The following is a 17,237-nucleotide window of genomic DNA, read 5'->3' as shown; positions in this document are numbered from 1 at the left end:
CATATTTATGGTACCACTTGACCCGTTGTGGGGGATGGGAAGTGGAGTTTGCCACCTAAAAAGGTTGTGAGGTAACATGGTGACTCAAAGATTCATTCATACATTTATTCATTATTGCCCAAATAGTGGCGATGGGTGTTTTCAGGCGTGTTGCTAACATTTATTTTTGCCAAGTTTGTCAAAAACTAAATCTAATTTCATTTTGTGTGTCCTTTGTCCTTCCCAATGATGTCACCTCCCATGGAAACCAGTGAATGCTCTTTATTTTAATCAATTCACAATGTTCTGTTATGATCCATGTAGGTTGTTCTAGGCTCTGAATAAGCTAGGCTACCATTGGCTCATTGAATTACCCTGTTCATTTTGATATCAGTAGTTGTTTGTGTGATTACTTTGTTTAAATGAATTTAAACTGCAGAAAACCTACAACCACAGAAGTGTTGGTGTTCTGGGTAGAAAGTGGTAATGGCGCACGTTAAATATTCGATCGAAGTTGTTGCTCTGTAGAGCCCTGTTGGTCTATCCAAACATTAAAATTAAGCTTTTTTATGTAAACAAGCTTGCAAACACACCACATTTACTTCTATAAATGTCATGTTAAAATCTCCACTGATCAAGTAGGTGTTTGTCAATGGGAAATATCTCAGGCACTCACAACAATTTTGTTGATATATATATATATATATATATATATTTTTTTTTTTTAACATTAGCTTAAAAATGAACTGCAGATGTCTTCTCGTCATTCAAGCTTGTATTTGTTAGTAGTAGTACAATAAACATTTTGCATATACGCCTCCTTGAAATGAAATTGTTACCATTCATTCGTTGGGTCCACATAAATGGAAGAAAGGAAAATCACACCATTTGTAAATGTGTTCTAAATTAAGAAGCTTGGTATACAATAGAGATTCCTTCTTGAATGGAATCATAGCCATTGCTTAGTCAATCAGTGTGGTTGCTAAAGACTAACACTGATCTTCCAGCCTGGCCCTTAAACTCTGCAGCATGTGAAAGATGAGATCTCTTCTGGGAAATATAACAGTTTCAATTAGGCTTTACTTTAAATAGCCAGGGCTCATGGTTTTCCAAAGCCTGCCCTTTGCCTCTACTCTGGTGCTAATCACTGCAGGACATTAAAGCTCACCCCTCACAGTATAAGCACACATTAACTTGTTACTGTATTGCACCACAATGACAAAGCAATGCAAAACATTCCACCAAAGTATCACTGTCAATGCGTAGTTGAAATCTAGAGAGAATTCATCACAATTCAATGTATTTATTTGTGTCCATTATAATGTCACAGATCTTCTGTAAGTGTCTAGCAGCTATGTTTGGTTGGCTACCCTTTTTCATCATGTTAAGATTACAGATTACATATTTTGCTGCTCAAAATAATTAAGGGAGCATGTAATCATCACAGTATAACACCAAGTCAGTTAAACTTCACGGATATCAATCTGTTCAGTTAGAAAGCATAAGCGATTGTAAATCAATGTCACCTGTGGTGCAAATGAAAGTGACAATAGGTGCACTAGAGAGGCAACTACAAGATAACCCCCAAAAAGGGAATGATTTTTGCAGGTGGTGGTCACAGACAATTGCTCTCTCCTTATCCTTCCTGATTGATTCTTCTCTAGTTTAGCATTTTGCTAGTGTCCTTGTCACTACTGGTTACATGAGGCAGTACCTGCAGCCCATTTAGGTTGCACAGGTAGTCCAGCTCCTTTAGGATGGCACATCCATGCGTGTTGTCGCAATAAGTTTTGCTGTGTCTCCCAGTCAAGTCTCAAGAGCATAGAGGAGATACCAGGAGACGGCCGTTACACAAGGAGAGAATGTGTCTGTAGACGCCGTGGTGAATGGTGCTTATGCTGCTTGCAACATTATCCTGCGTATCCGGTTTGGCAGTGGGTCAGTGATGGTCTGGGGAGGCATATCGTTGGAGGGTTGCACAGACCTCTATGTGCTAGCCAATGGTACCCTGACTGCTGTTAGGTACCGGGATGAAATCCTCAGACCCTTTCTCAGACCTTACACCGGTGCAGTGGGCCCTGGGTTCCTACTGGTGCAGGACAATGCCCAGCCTCATGTGGCCAGAGTGTGCAGACAGTTCCTGGGTGACAAAGGCATTGATGCCACTGACTGGCCTTCCTGTTCCACAGAACTGAATCCATTTGAGAACCACCATCCGCTGTCCCATCAGGATCATGCCCAGATGTTGTCAGGAGTGCAAACAGGCACGTGGGGGCCATACTCACTACTGAGTCACATTATGAGTTGCTGTGATGAAATGAATGCAAGTTGGAACAGCCTGTAATTTCGATTGTTTGCTTTGATTTTCAGTGAATTTGAATCCAGCCCTAAATCAGTTGGTGATTTTGGTTTCCACTGACCGCTGTTACGTAATTTTAATTGCACAATGTACAGTAAAGATTTTGATCTTTAATATAGTCCCAGTGTATGATTTATGTGTTCCCGTAATTTTTTTGAGCAGTCTCAATGTAAGATAGAAAATAGTAACTCAGTAACAATTACAAAATAAATGCAAAACTCTGTAATGAGAACAACAGCTCCTGTTCTGTGTGAATGTGATGTGGTGAGGGTGATCTTTACGATAATTGTCAGTATATGTGGGATCATGTTATCTATGAACAATGGGAGCGTTAATGTTTGTCTGGATTGAGAGAACATCCCATTGATTTGTCTAAACTTTTTCCATGAAAGAGGTGTGTGTGCAGGGCATATGGAGTGGTGAATTGGTGGGAATAACGCAATATAAAGCACTGAAGTAACATACGTTGGTTACCAGCTTGTTACAGAGGCCCAAAACTACATTCATATCTATGAATGTGAGCATAGTGATATCCATTTATATAAGCTAAACCTTCAAAAACAAATAGGACTTTTTGTAGCCTTATGAAGCGTGTTTTATTTTATCATGATCGTCTTCTTAAACCATTTTTAACATTTAGCAATGTGCCCAAATAATGCTGTACAACACGCGATCTGTCTGAATGCATTTTCAGCACAGCAGCAGGCGGTTCGAATGTTATCATTGGATTGAATGGGCGTTATCAGTGGTTATCAGCCTCATAGATATGGGTCAGAAGGGGCCTGCTAGCCTACTGGTAGGCTCAGAAGGCTGTTATGATCCATTCGCATGGTTAATTTAGTATTTAGATAATTTAGTATTGACAAAATTATCACAGTTTAAAGGCTCTCATTTTAATGGTCTTACCTGTAGACTTACCCTAACCCATTTTAATGGTCTTACCTGTAGCAGCGACCTGAATTCGTCTGGGATTGGATCTGGAGTCTTCTTGTGTATTTATCCGTGATTAACCATGCAAATGCATGATAACAGCCTTCTGAGGCTACCAGTAGGCGTAGCAGGCCCCTTCTGACCCATATCTATAAGGTTGATAACCACTCATAATGCCCATTCAATCCAATGATAACATTCGAACCGGGTGACAGCCGTCAATACTTTCAACATAACTGTTATCTGACTATGTTTTTGAATGGGAATAACTTTGTGTTGATTCCTGACGTATTTATGTGTGATTTGAGATCTGTGTATACATGAGGGGACCATTTAGAAAGTAATACCTATCAAATTGTCCCCACAAGTGTTTATGACACTAGAGACAATTGGGTGAAATGTTAGAATTTAGGTTACTTTTAGGTTTAGGCATTACATGTTAGGTTTTAGGGCTAGGTTAGGTTTAGGTACGAAGTTTAAGTTAGTGGGGTTGAGGTCAAGTTAATTAATGGCAAGGCTTTGCAAACAGATTTTGGATTTGTGGGTTTTCCTACTGTTGGTCCTCACGTGTGTGTTGTGTATGTTTGTGAGGATAGTAAAATGAGAACATTTATTGTTGTGGCAATTTGTGTAAATCTTTTGGTTTTGAGGAAAAGCTTTATTGTTATTTGGAATGAGCGTAATGTCCCCACATGATTAGTAATACAATGTTTGTACGTGTGTGTACAGATTTTACAGTTTATCATTGCTATAATTGTAAAAATAAATTGTTTTATTCATTTTTTCCATTAGTATATGTTAGATTGTGTTAATAGTAAGTTTGTGCAGAATAGAATTAATGCTAATAGTGCAGGTAGCAATTGATGAACTATTTAGCAGTGGTATGGCTAGGAATAGAAGCTGTTCAGGAGTTGGTCCGAGACTTGATGCTCCGATACCAGTTGCTATGCTGTAGCAAGTGTTACTGGAGACTAAAAGGTTCTGGCCGCACTCTGACATTGCCTGTTATATAGGACCTAGACAGCAGGCGGCTTTGCCCCAATGAAGTACCGGGCAACCCACCAACTTCAATAGTGCCGTGTTGAATAACAGCCCAGTGTAGAAAGAGAACAATTTACTTTAATAGTTAATGGGAAGTTAGCATGCTCTCTTTCTGTGATCTCACACGGCTGTAATAATCAGGCCTAGCTGTTATTAATGTCTGTTAAGGGTCTATTTGAAGTTGCATTCTTCATTCATGCAAGCTTGAGCAGCAATCTCTGTAATTAGTACAGATGCGTAAGGTGCCTGTGGCAGGTTGTTCTAACATCCCCAGCCTTTCTAGTTGATCTATCCTTTTGGGGTAATTGCCCTGCTAAGGTCAGCCTGCTTCACTTTTCTGTTCAAGTGGAAGGAGTCAAATCAAAGACCCTTTTAATCCCTTCTCATGGAATTGCTTTGATTCTGAAATGGAATGACTTAACATTGGTACATGTTTTCAGTCCAAGTCACCCTAATGGCATGAGTGATGAAAACATTAGAATTTGACTTTGTCGCTAATGTTCAGACCCATCAACAACTGTTGTACCTCTCCCTTCAGACCTCGATGATCAAGTCTTTACTGTTTGTTTCATAGCTGAGGGGCAAGTGATCAATGTGCGTTGTGTTCTCAAGGCCACCCTTCTAGTGAGCATTCATTTTGAGTGCTTGTCATAAACAATGTACATTCGCTGTGGCACTCAGTGGGGCCACACACACAGACCGGAACTGCAACACAGCACACATTGTTGGGGACACACTTATTAAGCCTACAACTGAGCCCATTCTGCAGTTCTATTGATCCAAGTGCCAAAGTCTTTATTGTTGATACATAAATGAGTGGGTCATTGTTTACAAGACCAATTTGGATAGAACACATTTTGTTCACGCTGTGCTTTCTCAACAAATTGGAAATAATGATAGTTGATTAGGCTTTGAATGTAATTGATGAACAACCAGTTCTATTTTTGGCACAAGTTATCATCAGGTTTGGCTGTAAAACTGAAAATACATTAATTCTGTGAATGAAAACAGAAAACTATTGTAAAATCTTTGTTTTCATTTGGGTAGTAATGGCAGAGCTGAAAAAAGGGCTACTGCCTTTCAAATGTGTGTTATGAAATAGCAAGGTGCCCTGTGATAGTCCATCACTATTGTGTGCCTACGGAAAACCTAAATGCCAGTGAGCCTGCAACGCATGGTAGAATATCATGAAATAGAGCTAGATTAAGCCTGATGAATAACAAACTTCTTGAACATAACTGTATAATTTTCATTTCCCTCATTCACTTAAAGTGTACGAGGCCTTAGCCTGCATGTATATCCTTCGGGGAAAGTATTTGTAGAATTAGGCTAACAAGAAAGGTTAATAGGATACTCACTTTAAGAGGTTCAACAAGCTAGACAAATGTCCAATTTGTTGGTCTTACTCCAGTCCTGACCCAGGGATTGGCCAAGAGGAAAGACATTGTAGGGATGACAGGGTTGACACAACACCACACGATTCAAATGCTATGTTTCAGCTACATGTCTGCACTCACAAGAAGCATCAGCAAATCAATTGCTGAATGGCATCCATAATCTGTGTAGATGTTTGTAGAAAGATGCTTTGTCTGACTGACAAGTATTCTCTAACTGCACCAAATGTTTCACAACAACCATCATTCTGTAAGAAAGAGAGATGTTTCTTCAGTATATCAGGCTTAAAGACCTGTGACCTGCTGAGCGGTGAGCTACTGAAGCTGTTTACTGTTTGGGCTAGTGTTGACTGTTTTCTGACCTGTAGAACTATGTGGGTTAAGAAGTGCTCTGTGCTATATTTGTCTTCACTTTATTTGAGACTTTGAGACTCCTTCAGGAGTCTTTTAGTTTCATAAATGCCCACTCTGGAAGTTGTGAAGATGAAATGTCTGTGTAATTATTATTGTTGTAAATATTATAATAATTGAAAACGAAGGTGAGCTTATGCAACAACTTTTTGAATGCAAACACGTTAGCACCATTTTTGTTAATATACATTAATTAACCTCATCATTTCGCCTGCAGGTTCTTCAATCAAGTTTAATCAATTGTGAATGTGAAGAGGTCAAGAATATAGATTCATAAATCGCTACATAACATGGCTGTAGCAGGATGCCCAGATTATTTTCTACACCATCCAAATTACCAGGTAAATAATCAATTCTAATGTTTTTTGACTTCTATTCCAAACTTGATGTCAATCAGGTTAATGGGCACGAAGTTTGAGGGCTCACTGACCTCCGTGATGGAGATCAATCTCCCTGCCTCAGTCTCAACACACTATCGTCAAGACGGGGGGGACATCTGATTCTCAACATTTTTATTTCATATTCATAATCATATGGACTGCTTTGTAAAATAGTTCCATAGGTATTCCAATAAATAATTGTCGAAAAAAAATCTTGTCTATGCTAGTTCAGAAGCAAATGTTTATGTATGTCTGTAGATGGCTTTGCTTCAGTGTTATTATATTAATATTTCCTTCAATATTATTATTTCTCATGTAATGTGTGGTGAAAAAAGTAGCAGGGTTTGTGCACTGTAGACAGCCCATGCACTCCATCCTGTCCTGAAACTCAGCTGCCTATGGCTAAACCATAATATATGATAATGTGTGCTTCATAATGTAAATGACTTTCAGCTAAAAGCAGATGTAAAACTGTATCTTACATTGCTGTCCATGGCAGGCTAATCACAGGCCAAAAAAACTGCAGTGATTTTATTTCTATTAATGGCAACTAACCGTTGATATTCAAAAAACAAAATATTGATATCATGTTAATAATACACATGATAATATCATATTCAATCAATCAATATTTTTTTTTTATAAAGCAGTTGTCACAAAGTGCTTTTACAGAAACACCCGGCCTTAAACCCCAAGGAGCAAACAACAGTAGTGTTGAATTTCACTTGGCGAATCTGAAGTTGTATTTTTCCAAAAACTCCTCTCGGTTTGTCGATACCTTATTCATGTCACCTATAGACATGGTGTGTGTGCTTAAAGGAGACGGGACCTATGCACTGGTGTGGAAATCAACTCGTTAGCCCCACTAGAAACCCATCCAGAAAGACGTGTCGTTTTAGTAGCCCATTCACATGGGAAAAAGGACGTTGTAATCTTCCAAAAACTCCTCTCGGTTCTTCCATGGCTTATTCATGGCTAAACGATGCATTTGCTTAAACTACGAGTCTGGACCTATACATTGGACCTATACACTAGTGTTTGGATTAAGGCCTATTCACTGGGCGAAAATGTTTTGTATTTTTCCCAAAACTCCTCTGGGTGTTAGGCCTTGTGGATCTTTTGTTTATCAGTGGCCTTTTCACTATCCATTAAGTGTAATTGTTCTTTTTGTATGCTTTAATTTTTTTATTTGTACAGTTACGGTTCCAGACTCTCCACCACCATACATTCTTATTTTGAGTGTAATTAATTTGCCAAAAATGAGAAAAAGGCACATCAAACATAGTTTAAGATGATTTTGACTGACAGCATTTTTTTCTTTCAAATTTTCTATAGATACCGTGATAATATCATTACCGTGAATTATTTTGGCCACTATAACCATGTAGTGAAAATCTGATATCGTGACAGCCCTAATGGCAACTGCACAAACACAATGTCAGAAAGTGTTGAACTGTTTATTTTTTTATCTGATTCCCTGTCAAGTAATTGTTTTTAATTTGTATATTTGCGCAAACTGTGTATATAGTTAATTTCATTGAAACATAACAGGTTGTCTCTTTGTATGGAAAAAATATGTAATGTGTGATGTAGACCAAGCAATTCGTCAGAAGTACAGTTGACTCTAGCTTGACCAAGATTATTTTTATTCGCTGACAGGTATACAGGCGCTGGTCATAAATTTAGAATATCATCAAAAAGTTGATTTATTTCAGTAATTCCATTCAAAAAGTGAAACTTGTATATTATATTCATTCATTACACACAGACTGATATATTTCAAATGTTTATTTCTTTTAATTGTGATGATTATAACTGACAACGAATGAAAATCCCAAATTCAATATCTCAGAAAATTAGAATATTACTTAAGACCAATACAAAATATATTTTTTTTTTGAAATGTTGGCCAACTGAAAAGTATGAACATGAAATGTATGAGCATGTACAGCACTCAATACTTATTTGGGGCTCCTTTTGCCTGAATTACTGCAGCAATGTGACGTGGCATGGAGTCGATCAGTCTGTGGCACTGTTCAGGTGTTATGAGAGCTCAGGTTGCTCTGATAGTGGTCCTTATACCAGGTACTGGTAGCTTTGGCACTGTGTGGAGGTGCCAAGTCCTGTTGGAAAATGAAATCTGCATCTCCATAAAGTTGGTCAGCAGCAGGAATCATGAAGTGCTCTAAAACGTCCTGGTAGACGGCTGTGTTGACCTTGGACCTCAGAAAACACAGTGGACCAACACCAGCAAATGACATGGCACCCCAAACCATCACTGATTGTGGAAACTTTACACTGGACTTCAGGCAACGTGGATTCTGTGCCTGTCCTCTCTTCCTCCAGACTCTGGGACCTTGATTTCCAAAGGAAATGCAAAATTTACTTTAATCAGAGAACATAAAACAGCAGCAGTCCAGTCCTTTTTGTCTTTAGCCCAGGCGAGACGCTTCTGACGCTGTGTCATGTTCAAGAGTGGCTTGACACAAGGAATGCGACAGCTGAAACCCATGTCTTGCATACGTCTGTGCGTGGTGGTTCTTGAAGCACTGACTCCAGCTGCAGTCCACTCTTTGTGAATCTCCCCCACATTTTTGAATGGGTTTTGTTTCACAATCCTCTCCAGGGTGCGGTTATCCCTACTGCTTGTACACTTTTTTCTACCACATCTTTTCCTTCCCTTCGTCTCTCTTAATGTGCTTGACACAGAGCTCTGTGAACAGCCAGCCTCTTTAGCTATGACCTTTTGTGTCTTGCCCTCCTTGTGCAAGGTGTCAATGGTCGTATTTTGGACAGCTGTCAAGTCAGCAGTCTTCCCCATGATTGTGTTGCCTACAGAACTAGACTGAGAGACCATTTAAAGGCCTTTGCAGGTATTTTGGGTTAATTAGCTGATTAGAGTGTAGCACCAGGTGTCTTCAATATTGAACCTTTTCACAATATTCTAATTTTCTGAAATTCTGAATTTGGGGTTTTCATTAGTTGTCAGTTATTATAATCAAAATTAAAAGAAATAAACACTTGAAATATATCAGTCTGTGTGGAATGAATGTATACATATACAAAGTTTCACTTTTTGAATGGAATTACTGAAATAAATCAACTTTTTGATGATATTCAAATTTTATGACCAGCACCTGTAAACCATGACAGACTGTGAGTCCTTTAACGTCATGGTTTTGCATTTTCAACCACACAGTCGAATGTGCACCTCTCAATCTAAAAAGAAAATAAGATAATCCCTGCCTTGTAACCATTATTAAATGCTTGACTTGACAAATTCTGAACGTAATTAAACATTTTGGTGTTTTGTAAAATAGATGTCTCTTTCCATTCTTCAAATGGCCCATGTGTGAATTACATGGGAAGAGCACAATATGCACAGGTAGCTTACACACGACTTTTGAAGAACCCTAATAAACAGAAAGTAGGCAGAACATGGAGTAAGCTTTCCTGAATAACTGAGCCTGCTGGGCGCATAGGTATTATGTGACCACACTAAAATAATGACTCAATGGAATGGTGATCCACATCATTCCCCATCCCTGTCTTGCACACAAAAAGCAAGCAAGGCCCTAGAGTGGAAGCATATATTTCAGGTGTTATTTAAAATGTAATTATAGTACCAAATTCCTTCTAAATGGAGGGTATTTACCAATTGGCTGAGGCAAACTTTAGATTAGGGAAACTTGTATGTGTGGTGTGATGGCTACTAAACTTATTGTATATTTACCTACCTATCTTTCTATGTTGTTTTTATTTTCTAATTTAAGCTTTATTTTAACAGGGAGAACAGACTGAGACCTGGATCTCTTTTTAGGTTGTGTGCTGTGTAGACAAGATTACGTGTACAGTAATTACACAAACAATGCACATAAAAAACAAAACACAAAATTATTCAACAAAAACAATTACACAGTACATTTTGAGCCTGAAAGAGGAGTGGGAGGCCCAAGTGCACAACTGAACAAGAGGACAAATACATTACAATGTCTAGTTTGAGAAACAGATGCCTCACAGGTCCTCTGCCAGTTTCATCAAATAGTACCTTCAATACACCAGTCTCAGCGTCAACAGTGAAGAGGCAACTCTGGGATGCTGGCCTTGGCAGAGTTGCAAAGAAAAATCTATATCTCAGTCTGGCCAATTTAAAGAAAAGATGAATATGGGGAAAAGAGCACAGACACTGGACAGAGGAATATTGGAAAATAGTGTTATGGACAAACATCTAAGTTTGAGATGTTCATATTACTAAGAAGAATATTCGTGAGACACAGATGATCTGGAGGTGCTTTGGTGGTGGTAAAGTGTATATATGTTTATATATACAGTTGTGCTCATAAGTTTGCATAACCTGGCAGAAATTGTGAAATTTAGATTTAGAAAATATGACTGAACATGCAAAAAAACTGTAATTTATTTAATGATAGTGATCATATGAAGCCATTTATTATCACATAGTAGTTTGTCTTCTTTTTAAATCATAAAAATCATAATGATAACAGAAATCACCCAAATGGCCCTGATCAACATTTTACATTCCTTTGAATGTTTGGCCTTGTTACAGACACCCAAGGTGACACACACTGGTAAAAATGGAAATTAAAGTTGAATTTCCCACACCTATGGCTTTTTAAATTGCAATTATTGTCTGTGTATAAATAGTCAATGAGTTTGTTAGCTTTCACATGGATGAACTGAGCAGGCTAGATGCTGAGCCATGGGGAGCAGAAAAGAACTGTCGAATGACCTGCATACCAAGGTAATGGAAATTTATAAAGATGGAAAAGGATATAAAAAGATATCCAAGATGAATGCAGCATGTTATCAGGAAATACTGGCAGACAATTTGCATTCTTCATGCACGAAAGCTGCGCATTAGACGCCCTTGGACTTTCCAGCACGACAATGACCCTAAGCACAAGGCCAAGTTGACCCTTCAGTGGTAACAGCAGAAAAAGGTGAAGGTTCTGGAGTTGCCATCACAGTCTCCTGACCTTAATATCACCGCACCACTGTGGGGAGATCTCAAATGTGCAGTTCATGTAAGACGACCAAAGACTTTGTATGACCTGGAGGCATTTTGCCAAGAGGAATGGGCAGCTATACCACCTGCAAGAATTTGGGGCCTCATAGACAACTATTACAAAAGACTGCATGCTGTCATTGATGCTAAAGGGGGCAATACACAGTATTAAGAACTAAGGGTATGCAGACATTTGAAAAGGGGTCTGTAAAATGTTTTCTTTGTTGCCATGTTTTCTTTCATGATTGTGACATTCTGTTATAACCTACAGTTGAATGTGAATCCCATAAGAAATAAAAGACAGGTTTTGCCTGCTCAATCATGTTTTCTTTACACATGGTACATACACTGAACAAAATTATAGAGTGGCCTTTTATTGTGGCTAGCCTAAGGCACACCTATGCAATAATCATGCTGTCTAATCAGCATCTTGATATGCCACACCTGTGGATTATCTCGGCGAAGGAGAAGTGCTCTCTAACACAGATTTAGACAGATTTGTGAAAGATATTTGAGAGAATTAGGTCTTTTGTGTATATAGAGAAAGTCTTACACATTTGAGTTCAGCTAATGATAAATGGGGGTTGCGTTTATAATTTTGTTCAGTGTATATTACCAATTCTCCAAGGGTTTGCAAACTTTTGAGCACAACTGTATTTTATGTATATGTTTTCATGGCAAACAAGGACATTTCTATGTGACCCCAAACTTTTCAGTAGTGTATTTATGTCAGTTGTGGTAATATAAGTATTTGCTGGTCAGGCACCTCAGTTGTCGTATGGGATTATCTTTGTAATAATCAAATAGTGGGAGTGTATACAAACCTATAAATGGAACAGCTGATGTTTCTAGGAAAATTCTTATATGGTTCATGAAAGACTAAGTTTCCCAGTTTTTCTACTGTTAGCTGTACCTCACCCCAGAGCTGGAGCTGAGTGGAAAAGGGGAGAGAGGTAAATACCAGAGCTTCACTCTCTCAGCTGGGCCATAGCAAAAGAAACCTTGCTGTGTTTGAATGTACCTGTCAGGGCCAATAGATTTAAGGGCAGAGCATGAATGAAAACAGAAGAGCCAATGAATGGCAGTGGCATGGACTCACATTCCTTTGGCCTGAACACATTGATGGTGATTCACATAGTGCATGGCCCAGCATGGGGACTCTAGACTTGACGTAAGAGCGTCCTAGCGGTGGCCTCAATCAACGGATTAACCAGATTGTTTTGAGAGGCTTTTTTGTCATTGTTTGTTTCCACGTGTAGCAGTTCGGCCCCCATCTAGTGGGAAATAAGCTATCAATCAGCCTGGTCACTCCCCTGTAGAGGGGAGTTCAAACCCTCTAGCCCTATAGGGCTATTTAAGAAGGCTGTGCTGTGGGGGATTCCCCTGGTCATAGACCATTCAGCATCCACCCTCTCCCTTGGGCTTTCACTGTGGTTAAGGCTAAACAAACAAAAACAAAAAAACATGTCCAGTTTTTTTTTTTTTTGCTTTAGACAATAAACTGCTATACTCGGTATTTCAACTAGCTGATTTCTTTTCTTTTTCCAATCTCATTCTCACTGTCAGTTTTAAATTCATAAGTGATGGAGACCCATGTAGAGAGTGGGAGCAAGGAGTTAGCCTATTAAACTATTACATTTGGATAGCTGCATTAGATTTAGTTTGTACCATGGATTAATCACTGTGTGAAAGTTCAAGAGTTTGTGGTCCTGTAATGAGTTTAATGCTCGCTAGGATTCTACGGAAGGAGTTGTGATCATTAGTCACCAAACAAAAGTAAACTATCTCAAACAAGGAGGGACCTTCTGGACTTTTCCAATTAGAAATGCGAGGATCATTTTCTGATTATGTCCGTCACTGGCTAACTCAACATGGAAACATGATGCAACCTTGTAGTTCAAACAAAAACAGAAAAACAGGAGGGTTACCGTAATTTCCTGTTTATAATGGATTTTGTAAAAATGTTCAACCACAGCGGTTAATACATGGGTGCAGCTAATACACAATTTTACATTCTTAAAACCGTTTCCACCAGCAAACCTTTTAACAGATTATTACTTGACGACGTAGGGGTTTTAGAAACTCATGTAGCAAATATGGTACAATTGGCGTTAGTGTTTTCAAACACTTATCTAAAACAAAATACTTTTTTTAGTGCCTTATGATAGATTTTTTTATATTAATGTACAATGTATGTACGAGTCATAATTGACCTTTCGCAAAAGCCCCACCTATCTTAGTTACTGTTGCTACGCCCGTCAAGCTGCGCTTCTTGGTAAGAGGCAACTACTGTAAACAGCCGAGCACATAGGGGAAAAGTAGCATATTACCGGTCAGTGTAAGTGATTCGTTTTGGAGTAATACCTCTGCGATGTCCTCCAGATCGAGGGATTGCAGTATGCAGTGGAAGGATAGGCTCAAAATATTCAGATAAATAAGGAAGGGGACACTAATTGAAACAAGCATACAGATCTCAATCAAAGAATGAGAGTCCCCGTGTACTCAAATGTAACCAGCACAGCCTTTTGGACCAGTCATGCTCTTGCACTGCCGGGTAAGTTCGGTTTATATACTGTAGCTATTACTTTTTTATCAGTCAACATCATCCTATCAACTTCAGCAGAAAGTCACCTGGAAAGGTTAAGCCTAAGAGTGCCCAGACGTCCCGACATAACAAGCTGATATTAGAGGGACCTAGCTATTTACCTAACGTACAGTAGTAGTAGTAGCGAGTAAGTCATATTAATGGTCATGTTAGCACAAATAACTGTAACATTTTCTTCAGATAACATTGTCGTTTGGGGGTGGTGTTTACAAAAAGTCAATTCTCTGAACAAATGTGGTTTATATATTGGTGCGGTTAATACTCTGGCTTGTATTCACACAAAGCTATAAAATTAATGGTGCGGTTTATACACAGTGCGGCTTATAAATGGGTTTGTCACCAGGGGCACACAGAGTTAGTTGTGCTAAATCTGGGATTCGCTACGATGTTTGTACTTGTTTGTGCAGGTGCTGGTCATAAAATTAGAATATCATCAAAAAGTTGATTTATTTCAGTAATTCCATACAAAAGGTGAAACTTGTATAATGTATACATTCATTCCACACAGACTGATATATTTCAAGTGTTTATTTCTTTTAATTGTGATGATTATAACTGACAACTAATGAAAAACCCAAATTCAGTATCTGGTGACCTGGTCACCTGGTGCCACACTCTAATCAGCTAATTAACCCAAAACACCTGCAAAGGCCTTTAAATGGTCTCTCAGTCTAGTTCTGTAGGCAACACAATCATGGGGAAGACTGCTGACTTGACAGCTGTCCAAAAGACGACCCTTGACAACTTGCACAAGGAGGGCAAGACACAAAAGGTCATAGCTAAAGAGGCTGGCTGTTCACAGAGCTCTGTGTCCAAGCACATTAAGAGAGGTGAAGGGAAGGAAAAGATGTGGTAGAAAAAAGTGTACAAGCAATAGGGATAACCGCACCCTGGAGAGGATTGTGAAACAAAACCCATTCAAAAATGTGGGAGAGATTCACAAAGAGTGGACTGCACCAGGAGTCAGTGCTTCAAGAACCACCATGCACAGACGTATGCAAGACATGGGTTTCAGCTGTCGCATTCTTTGTGTCAAGCCACTCTTGAACAAGACACAGCGTCAGAAGCGTCTCGCCTGGGCTAAAGACAAAAAGGACTGGACTGCTGCTGAGTTATGTTCTCTGATGAAAGTAAATGTTGCATTTGCTTTGGAAATCAAGGTCCTAGAGTCTGGAGGAAGAGAGGAGAGGCACAGAATCCACGTTGCCTGAAGTCCAGTGTAAAGTTTCCACAGTGAGTGATGGTTTGGGGTGCCATGTCATCTGCTGGTGTTGGTCCACTGTGTTTTCTGAGGTTCAAGGTCAACACAGCCGTCTACCAGGATGATTAGAGCACACGCACCCTCAAAACAAACATCAGTGAGCCAAACATCAGTGGGGATGGTATTCTGTTCACTATAGGCCTTGTTGACCCCACTCCAAACATGGCTCTGTTTTGGTCTCTTCACTCCAAATTAAAGTGTGCCATAAGCTGTGAGGCGTGTCAAGGTGTTGTTGGGCATATTGTAACCAGGCTTTTTTGTGGCATTGGCGCAGTAATGGATTCTTTCTGGCAACTCGACCATGCAGCTCATTTTTGTTCAAATATCGCCGTATTGTGTTCCTTGAAACAAGCAGACCGTCTTTTTCCAGAGCAGCCTGTATTTGCCCTGAGGTTACCTGTGGATTTTGGTTTGTATTCCATACAGTTAAATGGCAGTTATGGCTGAAATCGTTCTTGGTCTACCTGACCTTCGCTTAGTATCAAGAGATGCCCACATTTTCCACTTCTTAGTAAGTGTTTGAACAGTACTGACTGGCGTTTGCAAGGCTTTGGATATATTTTTTATATCCTTTTCCATATTTATAAAGTTCCATTTCCTTATTATGCAGGTCTTCTGACAGATCTGAATTATTCCGTATAGACGAACTTCGCTAGCTAAAACCGTTAGTATCTCCATTATAGTAATCCTTAAATAAAACAGTTTAAGGTTCTATTGTGACTGTTTCTGGTGGATCTTTGAAGTATCCATCCGTGCATGCGTTTTGGGTCAGGATAGACAAACACATTTGCTGGCTTAACATACAGTAGTTATGTTATAGTATGCCTTAACTGAAACTGTAAACTAGTGAGTGTACAGCTTGTAAATTTGCTGTCCCCTCAAAATAACTCAACACACAGCCATTAATGTCTAAATCACTAGCAAAGAAATTTGAGTACACTCCTAAGTGAACATTTCCAAATTGGGCCCAATTAACCATTTTCCCACCCTGGTGTCATGTGACCCATAAGTGTTACAAGGTCTCAGGTGTAAATGGGGAGCAGGTGTGTTAAATTTGGTGTTATCACTTTCACACTCCCTCATACTGGTCACTGGAAATTTAACATGGCACCTCATGGAAAAGAACTCTCTGAGGATCTGAAAAAAATTATTGTTGCTCTACATAAAGATGGCCTAGGCAATAAGAAGATTACCAAGACCCTGAAACTGAGCTGCCGCATGGTGGCCAAGACCATACAGCGTTTTAACAGGACAGGTTCCACTCAGAACAGGCCTCACCATGGTCGACCAAAGAAGTTGAGTGCACGTGCTCAGCGTCATATCCAGAGGTTATCTTTGGGAAATAGACGTATGAGTGCTGCCAGCATTGCTGCAGAGGTTGAAGGGGTGGGGGGTCAGTCTGTCAGTGCTCAGACCATACGCCGCACACTGCATCAAATTGGTCTGCATGGCTGTCGTCCCAGAAGGAAGCCTCTTCTAAAGATGATGTACTAGAAAGCCTGCAAACAGTTTGCTGAAGACAAGCAGACTAAGGACATGGATTACTGGAACCATGTCCTGTGGTCTGATGTAACCAAGATAAACTAATTTGGTTCAGATTGTGTCAAGCATGTGTGGTGGCAACCAGATGAGGAGTACAAAGACAAGTGTGTCTTGCCCACAGTCAAGCATGTTGGTGGGAGTGTCATGGTCTGGGGCTGCACAAGTGCTGCCAGCACTGGGGAGATACAGTTCATTGAGGGAACCATGAATGCCAACATGTACTGTGACATACTGAAGCAGAGCATGATCCCCTCCCTTCGGAGACTGGGACGCAGTGCAGTATTCCAACATGATAACGACCCCAAACAC

General features: G+C 39.6%; 1 protein-coding gene across 2 annotated transcripts in view; it reads left to right on the top strand.

The window, feature by feature from the left end:
• grb10b (growth factor receptor-bound protein 10b) overlaps positions 1–17,237 on the top strand; it is a 116,942-nt gene that overhangs the window by 12,078 nt on the left and 87,627 nt on the right. For both annotated transcript variants that reach the window (XM_010896973.3, XM_010896972.3), the window contains exon 2: positions 6,332–6,455. In XM_010896973.3, coding sequence (XP_010895275.1) covers positions 6,405–6,455 — 51 coding nt within the window. In that variant the 5' untranslated portion in view covers positions 6,332–6,404. The remainder of the gene's footprint in view (positions 1–6,331; positions 6,456–17,237) is intronic.

The sequence above is a fragment of the Esox lucius genome, chromosome 20 (genome assembly GCF_011004845.1).
Source record: "Esox lucius isolate fEsoLuc1 chromosome 20, fEsoLuc1.pri, whole genome shotgun sequence".
Taxonomy (NCBI): Eukaryota; Metazoa; Chordata; class Actinopteri; order Esociformes; family Esocidae; genus Esox; species Esox lucius.
The sequence above is the reverse complement of the archived record's forward strand: the minus strand, read 5'-3'. Positions and strand labels throughout refer to the sequence as shown.